Here is a 23,827-nt window from a genome sequence, read left to right as displayed (position 1 = left end):
CCTGTATCCATTTTCCATTGAGATGAGCTCCCCAAGCTTTGTCCGAGGCATCTGTTGTTAGAATCTGACTCGCCTCTGGCCGGGTCACAGAAAGTCCCTTGTTTAGGTGACATTGCTGAGCCCACCACAAGAATTCCTTTTGGATGCAAGGTATTATTGGAATGACAGTGTCCAGATCCTGGCAGTGCTGTGTCCATAGATTCTTGAGATACCATTGTAGCTTCCTCATATGCAGTTTGGCATTGGGAAGCACCAGAATACAAGATGCCATGAACCCTAAGGCTTGAAGGACTGTCCTTGCAGTCAGCCCGGACTGGTGTGATAGTTGTTGGAAGTAAAGGGAAAGATTCTTTTGTTTGTCCGGGGTCAAAAAAGGCCATCTGGGTTGCTGTATTCAGTCTCACACCCAGAAAGCACATGTCCTGAGAGGGTACTAGACTGGACTTTGTTTCGTTCACAGAATACCCCAGGCATCTTAGCACTGCTATCACATATTTTAAATGCTGTAGAAGCTCGTCCTTGCCTTGAGCCAGAATCAGGCAATCGTCCAAATAAGGATAGATCTGTATTCCTTTCAATCTGAAGAAAGCTATCACTGGAGCCAGAACCTTTGTGAAAACTCTGGGTGCAGTAGATAAGCCAAAGGGCAATGCAGAGAATTGATAGTGTGAATTTCCAGCTCGAAAACGCAGATACTTCCTGCAGCCTAGAGTGATAGGAACATGAAGGTAAGCCTCTTTGAGATCCAAAGTTACCATCCAGTGATCTTTGCCCAGGAGAGGTAAAAGCTGTTGCAATGTCAGCATCTTGAACTTGGGAATGTCCAGAAAGGTGTTGAGGATAGACAAATCCAGAATTGGTCTCCACGTGTTCCCCTTTTTTGGTACTAGGAATAGGCGAGAATAAAATCCTAGGCCCCTTTCTGCCATAGGCACCGGTTGTATGGCCCCTATCTGTATTAATAGAGAAATTTGTCTGTAAGCTTCTAATCTGTGCTGAGGAGGAATGTCTGGCATGCCCTTGAAAGGTGGTAAGGTATGGAAATAAAATCTGTAACCGTGGTGAATGATATCCAATACCCATCTGTCTTGGGTAATTAAACTCCAGTTCTCCTTGAAAAGTGTCAGTCTTCCTCCCAAAGGTGCTGTCAGACGGGAAGGGTCTGGCAGTTGAAAAGGTAGGTCATTGGGTCTGTCTACGAAAGGGCTGACCCCTGCCCTCACCTGAAGACTGTGCAGGTGAGCCCCCTGTCCTGGATCTAAAAGAACCCTGAGCTCTGCCCCTAGCACGCCTAGACCTACCCCTAGACTGGGAATCATAAGAAGGATATGTCCACGCCTTGCTTGGCCAATTTCTACTAAACTTTGGAGGTTGAACCTGTAAAAAATCTTTAACAGTGTGCATAGATTTAGCTTTGTCTTCCATTTTCTTTAAAACTTCTTCAACAGGCGAACCAAACAACACATCAGATTGTAAAGGGGCATCCAAGATCCTTGACTTAACATGCTCAGCTAAATTCTGATCCCTGAGCCAGGCGTGCCTGCGTAGGACAGTACCAGTGGCAGCCACCCTGGAAGAGGCCTGTACAGCATCAAAGCCACATTGTAAGGAATGCTTACCCACCTGCTCAGACACATGCACCAGATCTTGTAACTCCTTACATTCAATACCTTCTGCCAGAGCATCTACCTTAGACTTTAACTGTGAAAGAAGATAGATCTGATATCTCAGCATGTGGAATTGACAATTCAAAGCCCTCATGGCTAAAGTTGAAGAAGTATAAACTTTCTTACCCCATCTGTCTAAAGCCCTTGCCTCTTTATCCGGAGGAACCGGATTTTTAACAACAGAAGCCTTAACCCCTTTAGGTCCCTGAGTAACAGTCTCTGGATCTGCCCTAGGGCTTTTAAAAAGATACTTGAGAGCTTCAGGCACCCTATAGTATCTGTCCGGCTTAACAGGAGCGGGAGGTAAAGAATCAGGGTTAAGAGAAGCCTCTGCAAAAACATCTTCCACCACCGAAAGAACAGGAGGTATAGCTAAAGGCCGATGCTAGGGTAAAAACAAAAATTCCCTAAGTCTTTTCCTGGAATCAGAGAAATCCTGACCTTCCCATTTAAAATGCTCCCTCATGGAATGGAGAGTCTCTGAGAATGAAAAATCCTCAGGAGGAGAAGCAGTAGGAGTGGTGTCATCTACATCAGAATCAGAATAATGAGAAAACTCCTGTAAATCCTCAGCCGAAGACTCCGAAGCATCAGAATCCTGTTCAAAATTTCCAAATTCAGGATCCACCCTAGGCCTTTTGTCAGGAGGAGGCATAGAACCCCTAATCATAGTAATTAAATCTTCAGCCATCTTAAGCATATGTCTCTTGGGCACAGGGCCTGAAGTACTAGGAGAGACACCTGTAACTGTTAAACCTGGCCTGCCCTTGGAAGAAGCCTTTGTAACAGTAGGGGAAGGCCTAACCACCCTAGGAAGAGAGGGAAGGACAGCTACCTGAGAAGCCCCTTCAGCCTGGCCTACCTCCTGCGCAGACACATCCTGCAACAATAAAGTCTCTCCCTGGGACTCTAAGGAAACTTCTGTTTGGGCCTCTGGCTCAACCGAGCCCTCTAAAGAACCGACGTCGGGTACGGACGGTTCTTCTAACCTAGGCCTAGGTGCTTTGTCCTTGCGTTTCTTCGAAGTAACGGGCGTCGGAGCATCCGACGGCATTTTGTAATTGCACCACTTCCCGAAGACTAACCTGGCACAGTCTAATCTCCTCTTTATAGTACGTTTGTTAAATCTAGCACAAGAGGGACACCCAACAACGTCGTGCTCAGGCCCTAAACAAGGTATACACAAGTTATGGTAATCCCTATGTGGTATTTGTTTCCCACAAGAAATACAGTTATTTACTTTTTCTGACATCCGGTAAAATACTGAGGCAAGAAAAAACCAAAATATTCCCCAACGGCGTACTTAGCCAACTTGGATTCGGTCTGAAACTCCGGTTTCGGAAAATCTCAGGACGCCAACCTGCACTCGCAATTTTGCTTCTGCATCGGACCACGCGGCAAAAAAGACTGAGGATATGACGTCGGTCATGCGCATTTATACCCTGACGTCCTGGCGTCAGTTTAATGCGCCATGACCGACGTCAGCCATATACTTTGGTATTCGGGCCGACCGAGGACAGCGCTATACCCAAGTGTAAGGACTGCAGCAATGTGAGATGAAGAACATCTTTTATATCTGATGTTGTCCTTTTCATTTTTCCTCAAAGTATGGGACAGAGTCCCCAGCTACTTTCATCTTGGGTGGCCCTCATGGAAGGAAATTCCGAAGAACTGCTGAACCAAAGGCAGTTCTTTTACTTAAAATTAAGTCCAATTCGTAATGAGCAATAAAGGTATGAGCACTTGACCACGTAACTGCTGTGCAAATATCGATGGAAGTTCTTGACCACAAGACAGAGTTGATATGGCCATAGATCTAGTTGAGTGGGCCTTAGGTGGTTTTGGTAGAGAAAGGCTTTACTGAGAATAAATCCAGAAAAGCAGTTAGCCATCCATTTGGCCAACGTAACTTTAGAAATTGGAGAACTCAGTTGACTCACTGAAAATGGGATGAACAGCTGGCATGTTTTTCTAAATTCTTTTGTTCTGTGTAAGTAGAAACAACTGTCTACGCATATCCAAAAGATGTAGCATGTATTCTCCTTCGTGTGAAAAGTTTGGAAAGAAGACTGACAAGTGAATGGCTTGATTAATATTACATTCAGAAGTCATTTTTGGTAGGAAAGAAAGATTGGTTCGTTAGGTAACCCTACACTTATGAAAAACAATGCAAGGAGCCTTCGAGGAAAGAGCCTGGAGTTCAGAAATCCTTTTAGCTGAAGTAATAGCCACTAAAAAGGCCATCTTTCTGGCTGTTAATGGAACTGGATGAACCATGCGGTTAGTTGGAGGGCTGGGATATTGGCATGTTTCATACCTGAGGGATGTGACAGAAGGTCTGGACTTGGATCCAGTATCCAAGGAGGAGAATGAATATGAGATCAAAGAAGGGAAACTACACCTTGTGAGGATACAAAAGGAGTAATGAGACTGACCGAGCTGTGCAACCGACTGGCTTTCTGTAAAAATTATGTAATCAGAGGTACTGGGAATAGGAGTAAAGGAGACCGAAGGGCCAAACGTGGACTAGAGCAATTCTTGGTGATTTACACTGAGGGTGTAGTAACGATTGCATTCGTCGTTGTGGGGAGAAGCAAAAAAATCACAACAAGGTTGACCCCCAACAAAAGAAAAATTTCTTGTGCTGCAGCTTCCCTCTGACTGGCTGGAACATCGGGGAGCTTCTTTCTTTTGGAAGTCGGTATATGGTTAAAGGGTATTAAGTAACATTAGCATTTTTTGTTATTGCACCCCAGGCTTCTGGGTACGAGGACAAAATGTTTCCAGACTGCCTCCAGAGGTGGCAGTAGGGCAGCCCTTCAGGAGTGCAGAAAAGGTCTATCCGGAAAGGAATCTCTGGAACTATGATTTTGCTGGCCTCTTCTGCCGTGAGGACGTTGCTTTCCATTCAAACTCCCTCCTCTGGCTCTGAAGGAGTTTTCTCCGCGCGAGTCCTGGAAAGACACCAGAGATGTACAAAAACAAATTTTCTTGCCACCTCTATGATTTCTTGAAAAAGATAGTTATGGGGTAGAAAATCGAATCCCTATGGCAGACAAGAGTCTTTCTTTCTTCTTCACTGTGAGAAAGCATTTCATTCACAGTAGGGTCAAACAAGGATGTTCCACCAAATGGAGCATTGATGTAAGAACACTTGGAAAGCTCCATAAAGTCACATAACCACATCCAGACATGTCTGCTTATGGCAATGCCTGAAATGGTCACCTATGTACCTTCTGCTGCATAAGAGCTCAACCTCATGGATGCACTAGAAATAGATAAGAGAGTGGTCAGCTGTGAAGATGATCTTTTGTAATCCTCTGCAGACATGGACTCAGAGATTTTGATAGTTTCTTTGGTCAAATCTCTCTGCAGTTCTGTAAAGTGTGCCAGGTAATTCAGGGATATCAGGACAATGGTCGCAGAAGCAAATGCCCACTTTCCAAATCTGTCCAGCACTTTAAATTCTCTATTAGGGGGTGGACAGAGAAACTCTGTTCCGCTAGCTCCTTTTTAGTAGCTGCTGCTACAATCATTGCATCGACAGGGGCTCCTTTGCTCTAAATCTTGTCCGGGCAGGGCAGGATAGGTTTAACCGAATACGGTTCCTTCCATGTCCAGAGAGAAACTAGGTTGATAAGCTCATCAGCCAAGAGAGTCATCCAAGACATAGATGGGCCAGCACCAAAAGCCGCCAGAAATTACTCCTCAGGGGAAGGATTACTGGTGGACCAACCACCTTTCTGCTTAAGGAACTCCAAAATGTCTCCAAATGAGATCGGGTGGTGATCTGGGGGATCCTTCCCTTTCATCAAAATCAGTAACTTTGATGAGAGATTCCAAGTGTGATTCATGTGCCTTCTCTTGCACCTTCTCTTCCAATGAAACTACTCAGGGGGATGTACCTGGGGAGGTATCCGAAGAGAGTGGTAATTCTTCCATGGGAACAGTCTGGAAGCTAGATGAAACTGACTGACCCTGCGGAGTAGGTGTGTTGGGACAAGAGCTCAGAACTATACAAAAAAAGGGGTAGGATCCGAGGACGTACAACAGACCAGATCCCTAGAGAGAGATAAAACCCTTTCCACAACCCTGAAGGCAGACGGATCTGGAGAATCTGTGGCCATCCATATTGGAGCCGAAAGTTCCAGCACAGGCAGATCATGACTCCGACCCAATCCGTGCTTCAAGGAGGGAACCAGACCAGAGCTAACTCCAAGGCTGTGAGGGGCAGGAATGGATCCAACATCACTGGAGGAGACCCTGGCCCCACAGATCTGACGCCAAGACTTCTGCTCTGAGACTCATCCTGAACTGACGGCATAGGAGCAGAACTGGTAAGGGAAGCTGTTGATACTGAAGAAGTAATTCTCTCTGAATCTAACACAGGAACTCTCACAACTGTCAGATCTTGGGGCTCCGAAACTGAAGGACAGGTCAGAGAGGAGATGGCCACAGTTGCTAGAAGGCTCACAGATCCAATGGGAGATGGAACCGATATAAGCCCCATTTGGATCTGAGCTTGGAGGAACTTTCTCATCATCCTATCCACATCGCTTCAGAAAGACTCATGGAGGACCTGATGGATGATGTGGTGGACTGTGGTTTGGAATGCTTTATTGGTGTTTACATTAATGAAGAGTGGAGCTAAAGAGAGACAGGGTCTATCACAAACACAGGTGAGTGAGCCCTCGGTGTGTATGACGTGCTCGGTATAGGATCCGATGGTTTCAGATCTACAGTCTGAATGGTGGGGTTGGAGGATATAATAATCAGATCTGAAAGCTTAAGGTCCACTGTCTAAATTTTCTGGCGCAATGAACCCGGATCTGACAATTTGTGAATTTTTTGTGGAGGCTTCAAGGAAGATTTGGAGACTTTGTAGAACGTTTCCTGTACTCCGAAGAAGCTTTTGAAGATTTGCTGGGGGGTCTGAGCCCCTGAGGAGGAAAAACATGAAGGTGGTAGTTAGCCCTTAAGGGCAAGCTTATTTCCTGTCAGCAACAACTCTAGTATTGAACATTACACAAATAGTACAGTTTGTACCCAAGTGTGCTGCTCCTAAGCAATAAATGTACTCCCTGTGGGCATCCGAGTTGGGAATTTTATGCTCACAGGACATACATTTCTTAAAACCTGTTGGATTACCAGACATGACAGAAAGGCCCACAGGAAAAGCCTATACAAGACAGAAAAGGAAAGATTTTCTTTTATTTTTTCAAAGAGGTAAGGAATTACCAACAATGGTAATTAAGAATACACTGCATAAGAGGGTAAGAGCAAAAGAAATAGAAAGAAGGAGTACCAACAATGGTACTTGCAGAAGACTACTATAACAAAAGTAAGAGGCCTAACAGAGAACACCCGAAAAACAAACAAGAGGGAGGGTTTAAATATATATAAAATATAAAAGGGAATGAACAATAGGATAAATAAAGTAAGATCTATGCCCTTACAGCTACCTAGATGGTAAATTAACACTACGAGAGAGGATCCACGTCTGTGAGTGATGGTGGAAAACGAGATCTGCAGTATTTGGGATGGACTACGGCATTATGGGTAGGGGGAAGAGCTGTCTGCAGAATGTGGTCATTTTGGATCCGTGGATCAGATCTATAACTCATAAGCTGAGGAAGAATGAAAAAGGGCAACATCAGATCACAAAATAAATCCTTACATAACAGAGGCCTGAAGAGTTCGGTGAGCTGTCAATTTTAACTGTTGTCAGAACATTCACCAACATTTGCAAAACATTTTATTAAAGTTTCACAAAGTGTCAAATGAGAAGCCACCTGATTTTGAAGCACTAGGGGTTCCCACTGCCAAATAGAGACCATCCAAAATAGAACAAACCTCAGCAATTAAAGTACAGTGAAAGCAAGAGCAAAATGCAGGGGAGAAAATGGACAGAACACTATTCAAAAAGGCTTACCCTGAAACAGCTTCTAAATCATCAGCTGTACACTGTCAGAAGTGTCTTTTGAGCTGAAAATACCACACTGATGAGAAAGCTTTTCTTAGGACTTACAATTATTACTGCACTTGGGCAGAGCCAAACCAGTAACACACATCTTTCAGAAATCATAAGCTGGTGACAAATGAGGTTACATGTAGATCAAGAAGATTGCGCCTGCTGATTTGCTTAAACACATCACTTCATGGTTTAGGAATGAAAACCTTTTTGATGGATAAGGAAGACACCGTTTCCGTCTTTAAAGATAAGTGGAATTCTGGGTGAAGCTCAGAAAAGAAATAAGAGGTTAATGTCCTCACTCAGATGAAGCAAAGATGAATAAGTGTACAAACAGTCAGGGCTTCAGAAATGACTTACTCATGGAATTACGGAAATATTTGTATGCTTCTGACAGAAAGAAAAATGTGACTGATGAACCTCAATGCATTAAATTAAAGAAGATTCCTGTTTTATAATTACCTCATGCTCCAGAAACAAAGCTTTCAGCTGTCCCTTTGACCAGTAATCCATGGCATATGCCAGAAGTTTCATGGAAAGGGTATTGACTCGAAGGAAGTTACCAACAAAAACCACCCTGGTGATATTCTAAATATATAAAGAAAAAAAAATACAACAAAGTAAATTAATGCAAGTCATAACCTGTACAGCCTCTTTGAACATTAAACTGACAACATGAGATATAAAATTTGTCTTTAGAAGAAAAGGCTTGTTCCCAAACTCACTGCAGATTAACTCAACGGTTTCAATTATTAAATTAAAAACACAGTTACCAATAATTATACATCAAATAATTCAATGTCATAAGACTCTGTATGCATGCAGTTCTAAGCAGAAATAGAGGACTATTTTACAGAAACTAAACATAGGTGTAACACTACATCAAAACATCTTTGTGATGTCTCAGAACTTACTGAAGCTAAACATTTAAGTATAAGTACCTTCATCAACAAAGTCATTTTGAAGGTAAAGATGTGATATGAAAAAAAAAACAAAAAAAAACAAAAGTAAACTCACAGTTTACAACAGTACCATAATGCAAAATGTTGATATAAGCTTGCTGACCAGACTAATCCATTTACTTCTGCCAAGTGAGTAGCCTTAATATTTTTCAGACTCAGCAATGATACACAAAACTGTTATGGTGTTCTCCTTGGTAAAGGTTTACAAAATATTTTTCAACAAGTTTATTAAATTTTTTAATAGACTGGAAAATGGATGGGACTGGGCTAATAAGCAAGGACAGGAAAACAAAATATAATGGTACTGACAGAAAAACTTCTTATACATGCAAGTGAATAAAAAGACAAATATTATTATTTGCATAACTATATAGGTAACAGACAAGAAAAGTAATTTACTGAGGTATACAAGATATGTTCTCACAGATTCACTTTATAACCTCGAAATGCTGAAATATCGAATTTCAGTATCTCGAGACTATAAAACCGAATCCACAAAACACCGACAAACAAAAACCGTGAAACCACATAACCGAAAACACCGCACACACTACACAACATACAACACAACACCCACATCACAACATAAACAAAAAAACAACTCACACACACATAAGCAGGGGGGCTAGCCCCCCTGCACCCCCCACACCCCCCTACTTATATATACTAACTCCGAGATCGCACAAACACAACACAAAAGCTCACTCACACACGCACATTCTCCAATCCCTCACACACACTAACTCCCACTCAAAACCCTTACAAAACACTCACTTACCTGACATAACACCTACATCCACACACGGCACCGCGCACCACCAAAACACAAACCCGGACATTACGTAGCATAACTTCATAACCGCAAATTCAACATATTTTCGAGATACATTCAAATTCGCGATTATGAACGTTTGCTATTTGTAACATTTGACTTTATAGCTTTGAGATACTGAAATCCAACATTTCAGTATTTCGATGTTATAAAGTGAACCCGTTCTCACTGGGTCTATGTTAAATGAACGAACGATCAAAATGTTGAGTACAACATACTCGACAATGTTTGATCACTCGTTCATTTAATCGGACACTTCAAATGCCGAAATTTGGAGTTCCGAAACATTTTGGTCGGCCATCCCAGTCAGTGTAGCGTGTGACATAGACACGCTACACTGTTTGGAATGGCTACATCATAGGCTGCTTAGTTTAATATACCAACTTCGAGATCGCTGTACATTGGGGAAAGGGCAATTTCCCCATAATTGTTTGTTGCGATTACCAGGAAATTGCCCTTTCCCCAATGTACAGAGATCTTGTAGTTAGTATATTTAGTTGGGGGGGGTGAAGCCCCCCACTTTATTTTAAAGGTAGGTGTGTTTGTGTAGGTGTGTTAGTGTTTCATTGATGTGTGTGTAAGGGTTTGCATGCTTTGGTTGTGTGTGTTTTGTATGTTAGTGTAGGGGAAGTGTGGGACAAACAAAATCTTTTGATTTTATTTGTTTTGGGTTTTTAAGAGTTCGAGGTTTTGAACTTACGATCATAATGTTTCGAGTATGTTATACTCGACATTATGATCGTTCGTTCATTTAACATAGACCCATTCTCTCCATATCAGTTGATCTACAAGAGATTGTCAGCTGGGTTGATTCTTCTTTAAATACTAAGCTGGCAATTTTGCTCTGAGGCACTTATGCTGACTGACAAATAAGCCCTACAGCTGAAGGGACAAAATCATTTTTTTGATGCAGAACAAAATAACCACGAAACTGGAACCACAACAACATATTTTAATTTAGTGCTTTCGTTTTGACAATGCAAAAGACTTCATCAGAATAAAACATAATTTGAACAGCTACCTTGTATACCATTTAAAAACACCTGATTGGACAACTATAAACTTTCATTTCACATTTAAAGATATAGTACAGTTAAACCCTGCATGAGATTATCTATACAAAAAGTTAAAAATACATAACATATAAACAAATATAAAAACTTATCAACGACAAAAGAACGACAACCCACAAAGCGAACGCTCCATTACTCACGTATAACATAACCAAAATACAAACAGTAAACTGGTAATGGAGCGACCAAGGCAGCATAAAAGGCAATAAAATCTCATCTTAAAAACTTATTATGTCCAGAAAAATGAGGTAAGCACTTTTGCATAAAATGCTTCTTCAGACCTTTAAAATACACACAATACAGCAAAATATAAATAGATAAAATACCATTCAAATCAACCAATCCCGATGTCAAACTAATCAACTTAACCATTTTCCTTAAAAGCACAGTACATATCAGAATGAGGGACTGACATATAATAAACAATACTCTAGTGACAGTCTTCTGTACACAATATAAAAACATAAAAATCACAGCAGAGCAAACTAAACATTCAGCCTAGAACAACACTTACTTAGGAATCCTACGTTTTCTTCAGCAAGGGCTTGATAGATGCTCGCTCATTCAGTCCAGAACCTCTATCAGCCCTCAAAATAATCATCCAATTGGTTTCTCTGTATTCAGTGTGGTTACGAATATCACCCGCTCTAATATTGGGTGTTACATCAATAACCCTAAAAATAAAATAATGTATATCACCACACTCCATAACGTGTTTTGACAGGGCATTATGTTCAGAGCCCTTCCCTAAACTTATGTTCTCTTATTCTTTCCCGTAACGACCTATTAGTTTTCCCTACATAGAAAGATTTACAGGAAACACACTCGGCTAAATATACCACATTCGTGGATCTACAATTCCCATTTACATTAAACGTAAATCTCCTTCCCAAGTCAGGGTGGTCAAACATCTCAGATGCATTAATTAACTCACAGAAGTTACAGCTGCTGCATGGCAGGGTAACTCCTACTTCTACAGACTTAGCATTCAACCCCCTATTGCCACATAACAACCTCTTCAAATTCATCCTATTCCTATACAAAAATGAAGGACTAGGGCCAACGATGTCATCAATGTTTGGGTCAACCTGTAAAACAGACCAATACTGCCTAAACAGGTCACTTAGTGACCTATAATCTCGTGTAAAGAATTAAGGAACATTCACCCATCCATGCTGATTGATAGGGAAATCTGATGATCCCACTGATTTCTCGGTCCTAGGGCCATAATATGGGGTTGCCATACCCTCCCTAAGGTGTTCCAAGTCAGCCCAACCTTCTAATATCTCATTCTTATGATAACCTCGCTGTAATAACCTTTGTTCCAAAGATCCGATCTCAGACTGAAAACCTTCAGTTGTTGGATTCAGTCTCGAAGCTCTGATGCCCTGTCCACGTATCAAATTACGAAAAACATAGTTAGGGTGCGTTATACTCAAAAGGGTATTCCTAAAGCAAGTTTTACGAAAACCCCCAGTATTTATCAGAGAACCCTGCAGTTTCTCAATAAACAATTCTAAATATTCAATTCTATTCTTGGAAAAGGCCATTGTAAACTTCAAATACTCACATAAATTGTTCATGTACCCAAAAAACTCATTCAATTCTGAAATCGTACCTCTCCAAAGGAGGAACAAGTCATCGACAAAACGTCAATAAAAAGGCACATGAGTATCAAACTCCTTCAATTTAAACAAAACTTCCTTTTCCCAGTGTGCCAAGAACATACTGGTGTAGCTATGGGCACAAGAAGTGCCCATAGCTACGCCATGCCTCTGAGCATAAATATCATTATGAAAGGTGAAAATATTGTTCTCTAACACAATTTCCAGAAGGAAACAAATCAGTTCAATCTGATCTGAAGGATAAGTACTATGTGTTTTCAAATAATCCTGTACATAACACACCCCCAAATCATTGGGAATCATAGTAAAAAGTGACTGAATATCCATTGTCACAAAAATCATATTCTCAATATTATCAATACTTTGTATACATTCATACAAGTCTAAAAGAAACTGTTTAGAATCCTGTAGAACTACCCTGTTTAAATTAATAACAGGTCTAAGATGCTTCTCTATATAAATCGATAGTGGTTCAGTGATCCACCCACTGCCCGAAACAATAGGGTGCATGGGTGGATTAGAGGGGTGTTTATGGATTTTCGGAAGTCCTTGTATAACAGGCAACAAAGGATCAGATACCATTAAAAAATTAAATGTTTCCTCAGAAACCAGACCAGCCTGAAAAATTTCTTGTAAGGACTTATTGATTACACTAATAACTTTATAAACATCTTTCACCTACACTTTATGATAGAAACTCACATCACTCAACATATCCTTCATAGCTTCACAATAATGTATACTATCCATAACTACGACTGAACCACCCTTGTCAGCAGGTCTAATAACAATATGTGGATTCTCTCAAACTTTTCAAAGCTTGCCCCTCATTGAATGTAAGATTAAACTTCATTCCACACCTAGGAATACCTACATACTCATCATAATACTTGTAAATATTATCCTCAGTTAATTTCATGTACGCTTCTCTACCAAGGGATAGTTCAAAGGAACAAAGGTACTCAATCTCTTAAAACAAGGAGGGCAATTATGCACAGTACCAGTGTTCTCTCCTAAGGAAGTATTCCCATAACGGTAGCGTAACATTACATTTCTGAAAAAAACTTTCAAATCTAGAACACTGTCAGTCAATTTACTATTGTCTGACACTGTATTGTGTGTATTTTAAAGGTCTGAAGAAGCATTTTATGCAAAAGCGCTTACCTCATTTTTCTGGACATAATAAAACGTTTTTAAGACGAGATTTTATTGCCTTTTATGCTGCTTTGGTCGCTCCATTACCAGTTTACTGTTTGTATTTTGGTTAAAATATAAAAACTTCTTTGCTTTTCTGTATGGTTTTGTACAAAATACCATGTTAAAAATTAAGGAATGTGTTCAACTGGAATTTTTTTTTCTAAAATATATGCTGTATGTTACCACATAAACTGCAATGGTTTAATAGTTTTAACACACTCTGAATGGAACATTGGTCATTCAGTCCAGGAGGGGTAACTGCATTTAGTTTAAGCTGCCATTGCAGTTCCCTGAACTCCAAAAATTCATTATATGACCCCCCCCCTCTCTGTCCCAAATCTACGTGGTCAATCACCACAAATCTGAAACTATGTTGTAGAAAAATAATCACATGTTTTGCCAGAGTGTCGTTCCTGTCCCTCTTTCTAATACTATAAATATGTTGATAAATCCTAGTAGGGAACTGTTTGAGAGTCTTTCCCATATAACATGCTGGACATTGTTGGCAAGATGCTAAATATACCACACCCTGTGATTTGCAACTATATTTCTTTTTAAGTTTTATGGACCCATAATTATGGAAATTAACTGAGTTACACTCTTAAATGTGTTCCTTTGTCCCAGGTATTCTGCTGAATAACTGTCCTGAGAACCATTCACATATTCAGTTCTTTCCAAATGTATCTCCTGTAGCATAGCCATTTGCGTTCTGCATTGTTAATATAATCAGTATTCTTTCATTTTTTGCATGTATTTGTGAAATCATTTACATTTAAAGATAATATAGAAAGTGTCATTATGTTAAACAGTTATTATTCCCACCTTGTATCTACTTCCAGCTTTTGTGTTACATGCATACATTAATGTTCGGCAGGTTGATCTTGTGTACAGTTGGTTTTTGCCAAGGAGAGGAGAATTACACTGGCATGTATTTACATTCCAACTAAAACTACTTTAATGGAGCTTTGGAAAATTCTGGAAGAAATAATCAGCTTGCAGCAGGGAATACTACTTCTAGGTGGGGAATGGAATTTGATTTGTAGCAGTGAAGATGTGTCTAGGAGACCTAGAAGGAAAAATATAACAAAGAATGGTAGATTTTTGAAGAAATATACGAAAATATTTGGTATGGAAGATGTTATTTAGTAGAAGGAGTTTGGGATGAATTTACATATTACTCTCCAAGATACAAAAACTGGGCTAGGCTAGACAGAACTTGCATGTTACAGGAACATGTGCATTTATTTGAAATTTTTGATAAGCATCCAATAACTATTTCAGATCATGCGCCAATAGTAACTAAAATAAAAATGCAGGGTAATGAAGCAAAAATGAGACACTGTCACTTTCACACCTATTTATTGAAAATAAAGGAATTTAAGGAATGGGTAGTGGAAATTATTCAGATGTTATTAGAGAAGATAGAAATTTCTTCTGAAAATATAGCTAGGGAGTGGGATAAAATTAAAGTGGAGTTTAAAAATAGGGTGGAAATAAAAAAAGAGAGATATTTTGGATATTGGCAAAGGCTCTTGCTACCCCCATAGTGCCTTTTTTAGGCAAGGCTCAAAAGACAAACCCACCTCCATAGGTATCACAAGGGATAAGAAACTAAAAGTAATGCTACTCAATGCCAGAAGTCTAAACCTCAAGATGCACGCACTCGAAACTCTCCTTAGCATGGAGAACATTGATATTTGTGTAGTAACAGAAACCTGGTTCAGGGCTCCCGAGAGCACCCCAGCACTACCAGGTTATACCTCATACCATGCTTTTCGGCCCCAAAACTTGGACCGAACCACAAAAGGAGGGGGAGTATCGATATTCATCAAAGATACCCACACCTCCAGGTTGGTGGCAAAGCACGAAGCATCAGAGACTATCCATGTGCAACTAACAGTGGGTAAAACTGCCTTCCAGTTTATAGCCTGCTACAGACCACCCTCCCAAACTCAGGAACCCCACTCAGCCTTCCTGAGAACACTGGAAAATATGAAGGTCTCTCCAAACACCATTATATTGGGCGACTTCAACTACCCAAACATAGACTGGGAGCATTACTCTAGCTCCAACACCCTAGCCCAAAGGTTCCTAGAATTTATAAACTCAAATGCTATGGAACAACTTGTTACCACTCCCACAAGAGGGAAAACATACTGGACCTGATCATCACCAACATGGGGACTCTATGCTCCAGACCAGAAGTGTATCCCTCACTGGTAAGATCAGACCATAAACTAATCTCACTGGATATTCACATCCCGACCCCACCCCCTGCCCAGAAAACCACAGTGAAAAACTTCTCTAAAGCAAATTTCACACTCCTCAAAACCGAGGTGGAATCCTTCAAAGCCCCCGGGCCTGTGGAAAATATGGCCCAGACCGCAGAATCCTTTAAAAACGCATTCTATGAACACCTTCAGGAATGCATGGATCATGCGATCCCAAATAAAACCAAGACCCAATCCTCCAAAGGCAGACGTCCTGTCTGGTGGACCCCAGCCATAAACAAACTATACAATAGCAGGAGGAAGCTACTAAATGATAGAGCAAAATCCCAAAAAGGGAAGGCATCACTGATCAGTATTAGCAAAAAACTACGGGCACTCATAAAATTGTCCAAGGCCAGCTTCGAGAGAAAAATTGCACAGACACTAAGGATAATCACAAGGCTTTCTTTAGTTATGTTAGGAACCTGGGTGGTAATTCCCAGATATGCTCAGAATTAGTCCAAAATTACAAAAAATACACCGAACCCACAGACATTGCCAACATCCTAGCTGACAGGTTCAGTGCAAACTTCTCCCCCCTCCCCACCAAAAGGGCAAATATCTATCCCAGCAGAGTGCTGCCCCCCTGACATCTCAGATGCTCAGGTAAGAGCCGCCCTCTCCAAAGCAAAAAACACAGCATCAATGGGACCAGACGGTGTCCCTGGCTGCGTCCTACATGAACTCCAAGAAGAGCTAAACCCAAACATAAAACTACTGTTCAATCTCAGCCTTACTACAGGATATGTGCCCAAAGAGTGGCATACAGCAACAGTGGTCCCTCTCCATAAAGGTGGTGCCTCAACGGATCCTGGAAACTATCGCCCCATAAGCCTGACTAGCTTGGTCTGCAAAGCTATGGAAAGGATCATCATGGACCTCATAAATAAAGATATTGGGGACCTACAGACACTGGATCCTACCCAGTTCGGCTTTGTTAATGGAAGATCCTGCCTCTTAAACCTGGTCGATTTCTTTGAAACAGTCACCAAGGCCATTGACGAGGGGAAGGTGGTCCACACAGCCTACCTGGACCTCGCAAAAGCCTTCGATACAATACCCCACTCGGGCATTATAGATAAGCTCACCAGCTTAAATATAAACCCCTATGTCACTAGATGGATTGCAAACTGGCTCAAGGACAGAACCCACATGGTTAGAATTGCTGGAGCCATGTCAGACTCCAAACCAGTTACAAATGGTGTCCCACAAGGCTCAGTCCTGGGACCTCTCTTGTTCGGTATATATTTCTCGGAGGTGCAGCCAACACGGAAGGACTGTGGCTGACCAAGTTTGCAGATGACTGCAAACTGGGTGCCATAATCGACTCTCCAGCTGACACAAGCATCCTCCAAAAGGGCCTCATAGAAACAGACAACTGGTGCCAGAGCCATGGCCTCAAGCTAAATGCCAAAAAGTGTATAGTCATCCCCTTTGGCAAAAACAAAGTGCCCACAAATTACCACATAGGTGGTAATCCATTAAGTACAGAAGAAGTAATTATGGACCTGGGGACCCAAGTTGATAGCAATCTCTCATTTGACAACCACGTGGCCAAAGTGGTTAGAAAAACATTTTATATAGCCCACCTAATCATGAAGGGATTCACATCTAGATCAGGGGAGGTCATCATGCCTCTTTACTCATCCCTCATCAGGCCCATAATTGAGTACAATGCCCCTTTTGGGATGTACCTTACCAGACACCTGCAGCAACTGGAAAGACCCCAAAAGTACCTCACCAAGAGGATCAAAGGGCTCAAACAGATGCCATATGCTTCCCGGTTAAAGAAACTCCAGCTCTACTCACTGGCATACCGCCTGTTCAGAGGCGATCTGTGCCTGACATATAAAGCCATGTCCAACCCGGAATTAATGGACATGCTGCACCTCAGAAAATCCAAATCCCATCGAGCTACGCGTTCGAGAGACTTGAACCTCAGCACTGAAATAAATAGGACATGCTGGAGGGACAGATTCATAACCCAGAGGTTCCCTTCACTCTGGAATAAAATCCCAGTCCAGGTTAGGCAGAGTCCCTCATTGACTCTCTTCAAGAGGAATCTTGATGAGTGGATGGGAGATCGTAGGTTTACCCCGGGTATCACTTCTGTGTCACTGTTAGACAGAGGCACAGTATACTAACCTCGAAAAAGGGCATAGCAAAATAAATTTAAAATGGGTGGCGAAAGCCAAACACATTCTGGCTAGGCTTATAAATGCCCTAGGGCAGATAGCCTAGTATGAACCTATGATATGGTTAAGAATTGTTTACAGGGACTGACAAATGTTTAAGTATTGCAGAATAGGGGGAATCTCACATAAGAATATGAACAATTACCTCAATATTAAGTATGACTTTAGAAAGATTACTGTTAAGCAACTGTTTTTTGATAACTCCACAGCACAAAATCTTTTAGCACGATGACTCAGCCAACAGAATGTAGAAAGGGTTGCCACCAAGCTTAGGGAGTCTATAACAGGGAAGATAACAGGAGATACTATAGAGGTATTAGAAATATTTTGGAAATTTTATGAAAGTCTGTATAAAGTTGAGAAATATGGAAATCAAGAAAATGTACAAATGGAAATGTTTATGGAAGAATTAAATATGCCAAGGTTAGAGGTAGATGAGGCTCAATTACTAACAGGATAGGAGGAGATGAGATAAAAATGGTGATGTACAACCAATCCACAGGAAAGTCCTCAGGAATAGATAGTACTCCTGTGGAGGTTTGGACGCTAGGAGGGAAAAAATCATAAACATCTGTAACGTTTTGTTTAACAGTATTTTAAGAGGAGGAAAAGCACCAACATCCTGGAAGAAAGCAGTGGTGGCTGTAATACCTAAAGAGGGTAAAGACTCATCAGATACAGCTTCATACAGGCCAATTTCAATCCTAGACCATGACTATAAAGTGCTTATGTCTATAATGGCTAAACAATGTCAAAGGTGATGCCAAAATGGATATATATGGATCAATGTGGTTTTGAGGAGGGGATGGCAAACATCTGACAGCATTAACAGAACACTGATAATACAGAGGGAAGAAGTAAGAAAATACCACTGTTGTTGGTGGATCCTGATGCAGAGAAAGCATTTGACAAAGCAAGCTGGGAGTTTAAAAGCATGGCAATGGAAGCATTTATATTCCCTGATAAAATTATAAGGTTGATTAGGAGGATATATGAGGGGTCAGAGGAGAAAATTAAAGAGGGTGGGTTCCTCACTAATAATTTCTGTCTGAGCAGAAGAACCAGGCTGGGGTGTCCTCTTTCCCCTTCGTTACATGCATTACATTAGGAACCATTGGCAAAGAAAATAAGTGACTCAGAAATTCAAGGATAAAATTGGTATGGTAGTCAAGAAAAGCTGTCCCTATTTGCAGATATTTTATAACTGATAAAACTGGAAAAGGACATTTCACTGATGTGGAACATTTTGAGGCAGTTTCAAATCTTTTCAGGATACAAAAATTAATGAAGCTAAAACAAAGGCAATAGCTGGAAATTATGTACCCATACACAAACTGGTTCAGCAATATCCATGATAAAATGAAGTACTTATGAGTATGAATTAAAAATAATTCTGGTATGGAAGCTAAGGATATGTGGGAAGAGGCTACACAAAAAAACAATACAAAAACTGAGAAACTGGAAGCTCTGTTATATGGATATGGATAGCAAGATACAAGCAGTTAAAATGTTTTTAGTCCTTTTAGTTTACACATAATTCAGACATATTTTTATCAACCAAAGGAGAAGCAGTGGATAGCAATTAATAAAGAACTGAAGGATTTTATCTGAGAGGGGAAGGTGAGTAAAGTGGAATAAGGTAATTCTTCCAGCAGAACAAGGCAGTTTGGGATTACCCAATTTGAAGGGGCATTTCAGAGCTACATAGTTAAGGCTCTCATACATAGCACAAGCAGAAAAGTACAGTTGTGTGCACTTACCATAAATTTAGCTGTTCGAGTGTATTCAGTGTTGCAGTCATCACACTTGGGTTATCTGCCTGCAGGTAGCCCTTAGTCGGCCTGAATACCAGAGACTTAGTATTTCTGCATCAGTTGCTGTTGCTCCAGGACTGATGTCAGGTCATCAGGGGTATAAAAACAGGCAGCCGACACCATTACATCAGTTTTTCTTGCCCCAAATGTTAGGAGCCCCCTAAATAGGGAGCTAAGTTATGGTGGGGAAAACACCACCAGTAGAAAGTAAATGCCAATACCAATATCCCAGAAACGGGTGAGTAACAGGCATAGAGGGGAGAGAAAGAGAGAGAAACAAGAGGGCTGGGGGGAGGGAAACCAGGACTGCAACAGTGAATACACTCGAACATCTACATTTACGGTAAGTGTACACAACTGTACCATGTTCTTCGTGTTTCACTGTTGCAGTCATCACACTTGGGTAGATTCCCAAAGCTGAAGAAGGGTGGAGGCAGTCAAGAAGAATTTGGGCTGGCTCGTATGCCTTGCAGGACTGCTGTAGCAAAACCTGCCCAGGATTTGGAAAAGATAGGCAGGTGGTAATGCTTGGTGAAGGTGTGTACTGAACTCCAGGTAGCAGCTTCCATTATGTCCTTGGTAGGGACTCCCCTGAGGAATGCTGTAGAGGTAGAAGTTGCCCTAGTGGAATGTGTTCTGACCCTCTGCAGGGCTGGTTTCCCATGGTAGTTGTAGCAGAAATGGATGCAGTGTGCTATCCATTTGGAAACTGTTTAGAAATGGCCTTGCCCTCTGCCCCTGGTGCAAAGCTGACTAGTAACTGGCCAGATTTCCTGAAGGGCTTAGTCCTACAAAGGTAGAATCTGAGCTGTTTGTGCACATCCAAGGAGTGCAGGATCCTTTCCCCTTTATTTTGAGGATTAGGGAAGAAGGTTGGCAAATGGATACATTGGTTGACAGCCACACTGGATACCACTTTAGGCATAAAGGAAGGGTTAGTCCTGAGGGAAACACTGTCAGCATAGATAATAGCGAAGGGTTCCACAGCCATGAGTGCTTGTAGCTCAGACACTCTTCTAGCTGAAGTGATGGCCAGAAGCAAGGCTGTTTTCCAGGAGAGGAACTTTAACTCTGCTGACGCTGCAGACTCAAAGGGGGAAAATGTGAGCTTTTCCAGTACAAAGTTAAGGTCTCAAGCAGGGGTGGGTGCCATCCTTGGCGGCCTTAAGTTGTTTGCCCCTCTCAGGAACTGTTTGACAAGAGGGTGAGAGAAAAGAGGTGGCTCAGTGTTGTAATGAGCTGAAATGGCAGAGGGATGGATCTTAATGGAGGAGAATAACAGGCCTCTGTGGAGTAAATCTGCTAAGTAATCCAGGATTAGAGTCAGGGAGGGCAGGTTTGTGTCCTCTCCTTTAGATTGAATCCAGGAGCTGTACCTTTTCCACTTATCAGCATAGGATTTCCTTGTACTGGGGCTTCTGCCTTCAAGAATGGCGTCCAGCACCTGCCTGCTTAGGCTGGTTACTGGGGGAGAATTCTCAGAATAAGCCAGGCTGCAAGACTTAGGGTTTGTAGTTGCGGATGCAAGATCTGTCCCCCCTGCTGAAAGAGCAGGGTTAGGTTCTGGTGTAGGTGCCAAGGTGGCACCGGTGACTGTGCAGGAGCGGGTACCAGTGCTGGCATGGCCAGTCCGGGGCAATCAGAATTGTCCTTGGTCTGTCCTGTCTTATCTTGAGCAATACTCTTGAGAGAAGGGGCAGAGGGGGAAAGGCATAGATTGAGGGATTTACCCACTGGAAGGATACGGCATCCACTTTCCAGGCCCTGCTGTGAGGAGTCCTGGTGCAGAATTTTCTGAGCTGGTGATTGCAGGGGTAGGCAAACAGATCCACCTCTGGGGTCCCCCATTTCTGAATCAGAAGGTTGAAGGTGCTGGGCTCTGATTGCCACTCGTGTGGGTCTAGGATATTTTTGCTTAAGTCGTCTGCCAGTGAGTTTTGTCTGCCTGGCAGGAATTGGGCTTTCAGATGGACTTGCATGTCCAAGGCCGTGGTCCACAGGGCCATTGTTAGTCTGCAGAGTGGGTGTGTGTTCCCCCCTGCTTGTTGATGTACCACATAACTGTGGTGTTGTCTGTTTTTATTAGCAGGTGTCCAGGTGAGAGTAGGGATCTAAAAGCTGCCAGAGGGTGCTGCACAGCTAGCATCTCTTTTTGGTTGATATGCAGATGACTTTGACTTGGGCTCCAGCGGCCCTGAATGCACTTGCCATCCATGTGTGCCCCCCATGCATAGTCTGATGCATCTGTGATTAGAGTCTGGGTGGCGAGGGGTTGAGTAAAGGGCAGTCCTTTGTTGTGGTTGCATGCTGCTGCCCACCAAAGAAACTCTGTCCTTAAACAGGGTATGATAGGAATGACTGTTTCCAGGTCCTGAGAATGTTGGCACCAAAGACTTTTTAAGTACCACTGAAGTTGCCTCATATGCAGTCTGGCATATGGAATTAGTAGGATGCACGAGGCCACGAACCCTAGGGACTGCAGGATTTCCTTTGTAGATAGCTAGGTTCTGGTGGCCATTTGAGCAAAATAGTCTGTCAGATAGGCTTGTTTTTCTGGAGCGAGGAATGCCATCTGGGATGCTGTGTCCAAGCTTGCTCCCAGGAATACAATCTTTTGACTGGAGACAAGTTTTGATTTATTTTTGTTGATGGTGTACCCCATGGAGGTTAAAAGGTTTTTTACAAATGTCAGGTGCTGCAACAGCATTTCCCGACTGTCTGCCTGAATCAGGCAGTCGTCCAAGTACGGGTAAATGTGGATATTTCTCTGTCTGCAGTAAGCAATAGCTGGAGCCAGGCATTTTGTGAATACTCTGGGAGCAGTGGATAAGCCAAAGGGAAGTGTAGAGAACTCAATGCATAGATCCTTCTCTGAAGCGTAGATATTTCCTGCATGAGTCCCTTATAGGGATGTGTAAATAGGCTTCTTTTAAGTCGAGGATGACTAACCAGGCATCCTTGGCTAGAATAGGTAGAAGCAGGGTGAGCATTCTGAATTTTGGTACCACCAGGAAGGTGTTGAGAATTGACAGATATAGGATTGGGTGCCAAGTGCCCTCTTTTCTGGGTACCAGAAAGAGTCTGAAATAGAATCCTTGGCCTGTCTGCTCCACAGGAACAGGTTGAATTGCCTTTATAGAGAGCAGGGACTGAACTTGATTTTGTGCCTCTGCCCACTGGTTTGGGGGAAGGTCTGGGAACCCATTTGGGGTTGGCAGTGAGTGGAAGTAAAATTTGTACCCTGGGATACAATGTTGAGAACCCATCGGTCTTTGGTAATGGAAATCCAGTTTTTTGCATGAACGGCAAGTTTTCCTCTTAGGGGTACGAGAGGTTAGGCAGAGGTGGGGAGTGGAGTTGAGAAGTCTTTGGGAATTCTTTCCGTAAGGGGGTGGCTTAGCACTCCCTGCTTTGGAGGTGGAGGCATTCCATTGCTTAGATCTCTGCATACCCTGAGACCATAGTCTGGGTGGTCTGTTACCTCTGGGTCTGGTTTGAGATGGCCTTGAGGGGGCTGGAAAGGACCAATGTTTCAAGGGGCAATGCCTACTGAATCTAGGAGGTTGTACTTGCAAGAATTCTTTAACTGTCTGCATAGATTTCGCTTTTACTTCCATCTTTTTAAGAACCGCTTCTGCTTTGGTGCCAAACAGACTGTCCTTGTGCAAAGGAGCGTCTAATAACTTTGATTTGACATGGTCTGGCAAGGTCTGTTCCTTAACCCAAGCATGCCTTCTCAGTACAGAACCAGTGACTGCTGCCCTGCAAAATGCTTCTAGGGGCATCAAAACCACACTGCAATGTATGCTTGCTGACTTGGCTTGCAGAATGCATAAGCTCTTGCAATTCTTTGTTTTCTGCACAGTCTGTAAAGGCTGCTATTTTTTGGTTAATAAGTTCCATAATATGCTGTTGGTACTTCAGCATGTAAAACTGACAATTCAGAGACCTAATGGCGAGAGTTGCAGAGGTATATACTTTCTTACCCCATCTATCCAAAGCTCTGGAATTCTTGCATGAAGGGGTGGGATTCTTAGCTGTAGTAGCTTTGATACCTTTAGGCCCCTGGGAAATTATCTCTGGATCAGCAGTAGGATTTTTGAAAAGGAATTTGTGAGAATCAGGTATTCTGTAGTACCTGTCTGGTTTCCTAGGAGCAGGGGGTAAAGTATCAGGGGTAAGGCTGGATTCCATAAAGACATCAACAACTTCCAGGACTGG

The 23,827-nt window shown here is 42.1% G+C and overlaps 1 protein-coding gene across 3 annotated transcripts in view; it reads right to left on the bottom strand.

The window, feature by feature from the left end:
- LOC122793954 (pantothenate kinase 3-like) overlaps positions 1 to 23,827 on the bottom strand; it is a 1,051,947-nt gene that overhangs the window by 192,928 nt on the left and 835,192 nt on the right. For all 3 annotated transcript variants that reach the window (XM_044062003.1, XM_044062002.1, XM_044062001.1), the window contains exon 7: positions 8,101 to 8,226. In XM_044062003.1, the coding sequence (XP_043917938.1) occupies positions 8,101 to 8,226 (126 nt within the window). The remainder of the gene's footprint in view (positions 1 to 8,100; positions 8,227 to 23,827) is intronic.

This window comes from Protopterus annectens, chromosome 2.part1 (genome assembly GCF_019279795.1).
Source record: "Protopterus annectens isolate FY-2018-M chromosome 2.part1, PAN1.0, whole genome shotgun sequence".
Taxonomy (NCBI): domain Eukaryota; kingdom Metazoa; phylum Chordata; order Ceratodontiformes; family Protopteridae; genus Protopterus; species Protopterus annectens.
The sequence above is the reverse complement of the archived record's forward strand: the minus strand, read 5'-3'. Positions and strand labels throughout refer to the sequence as shown.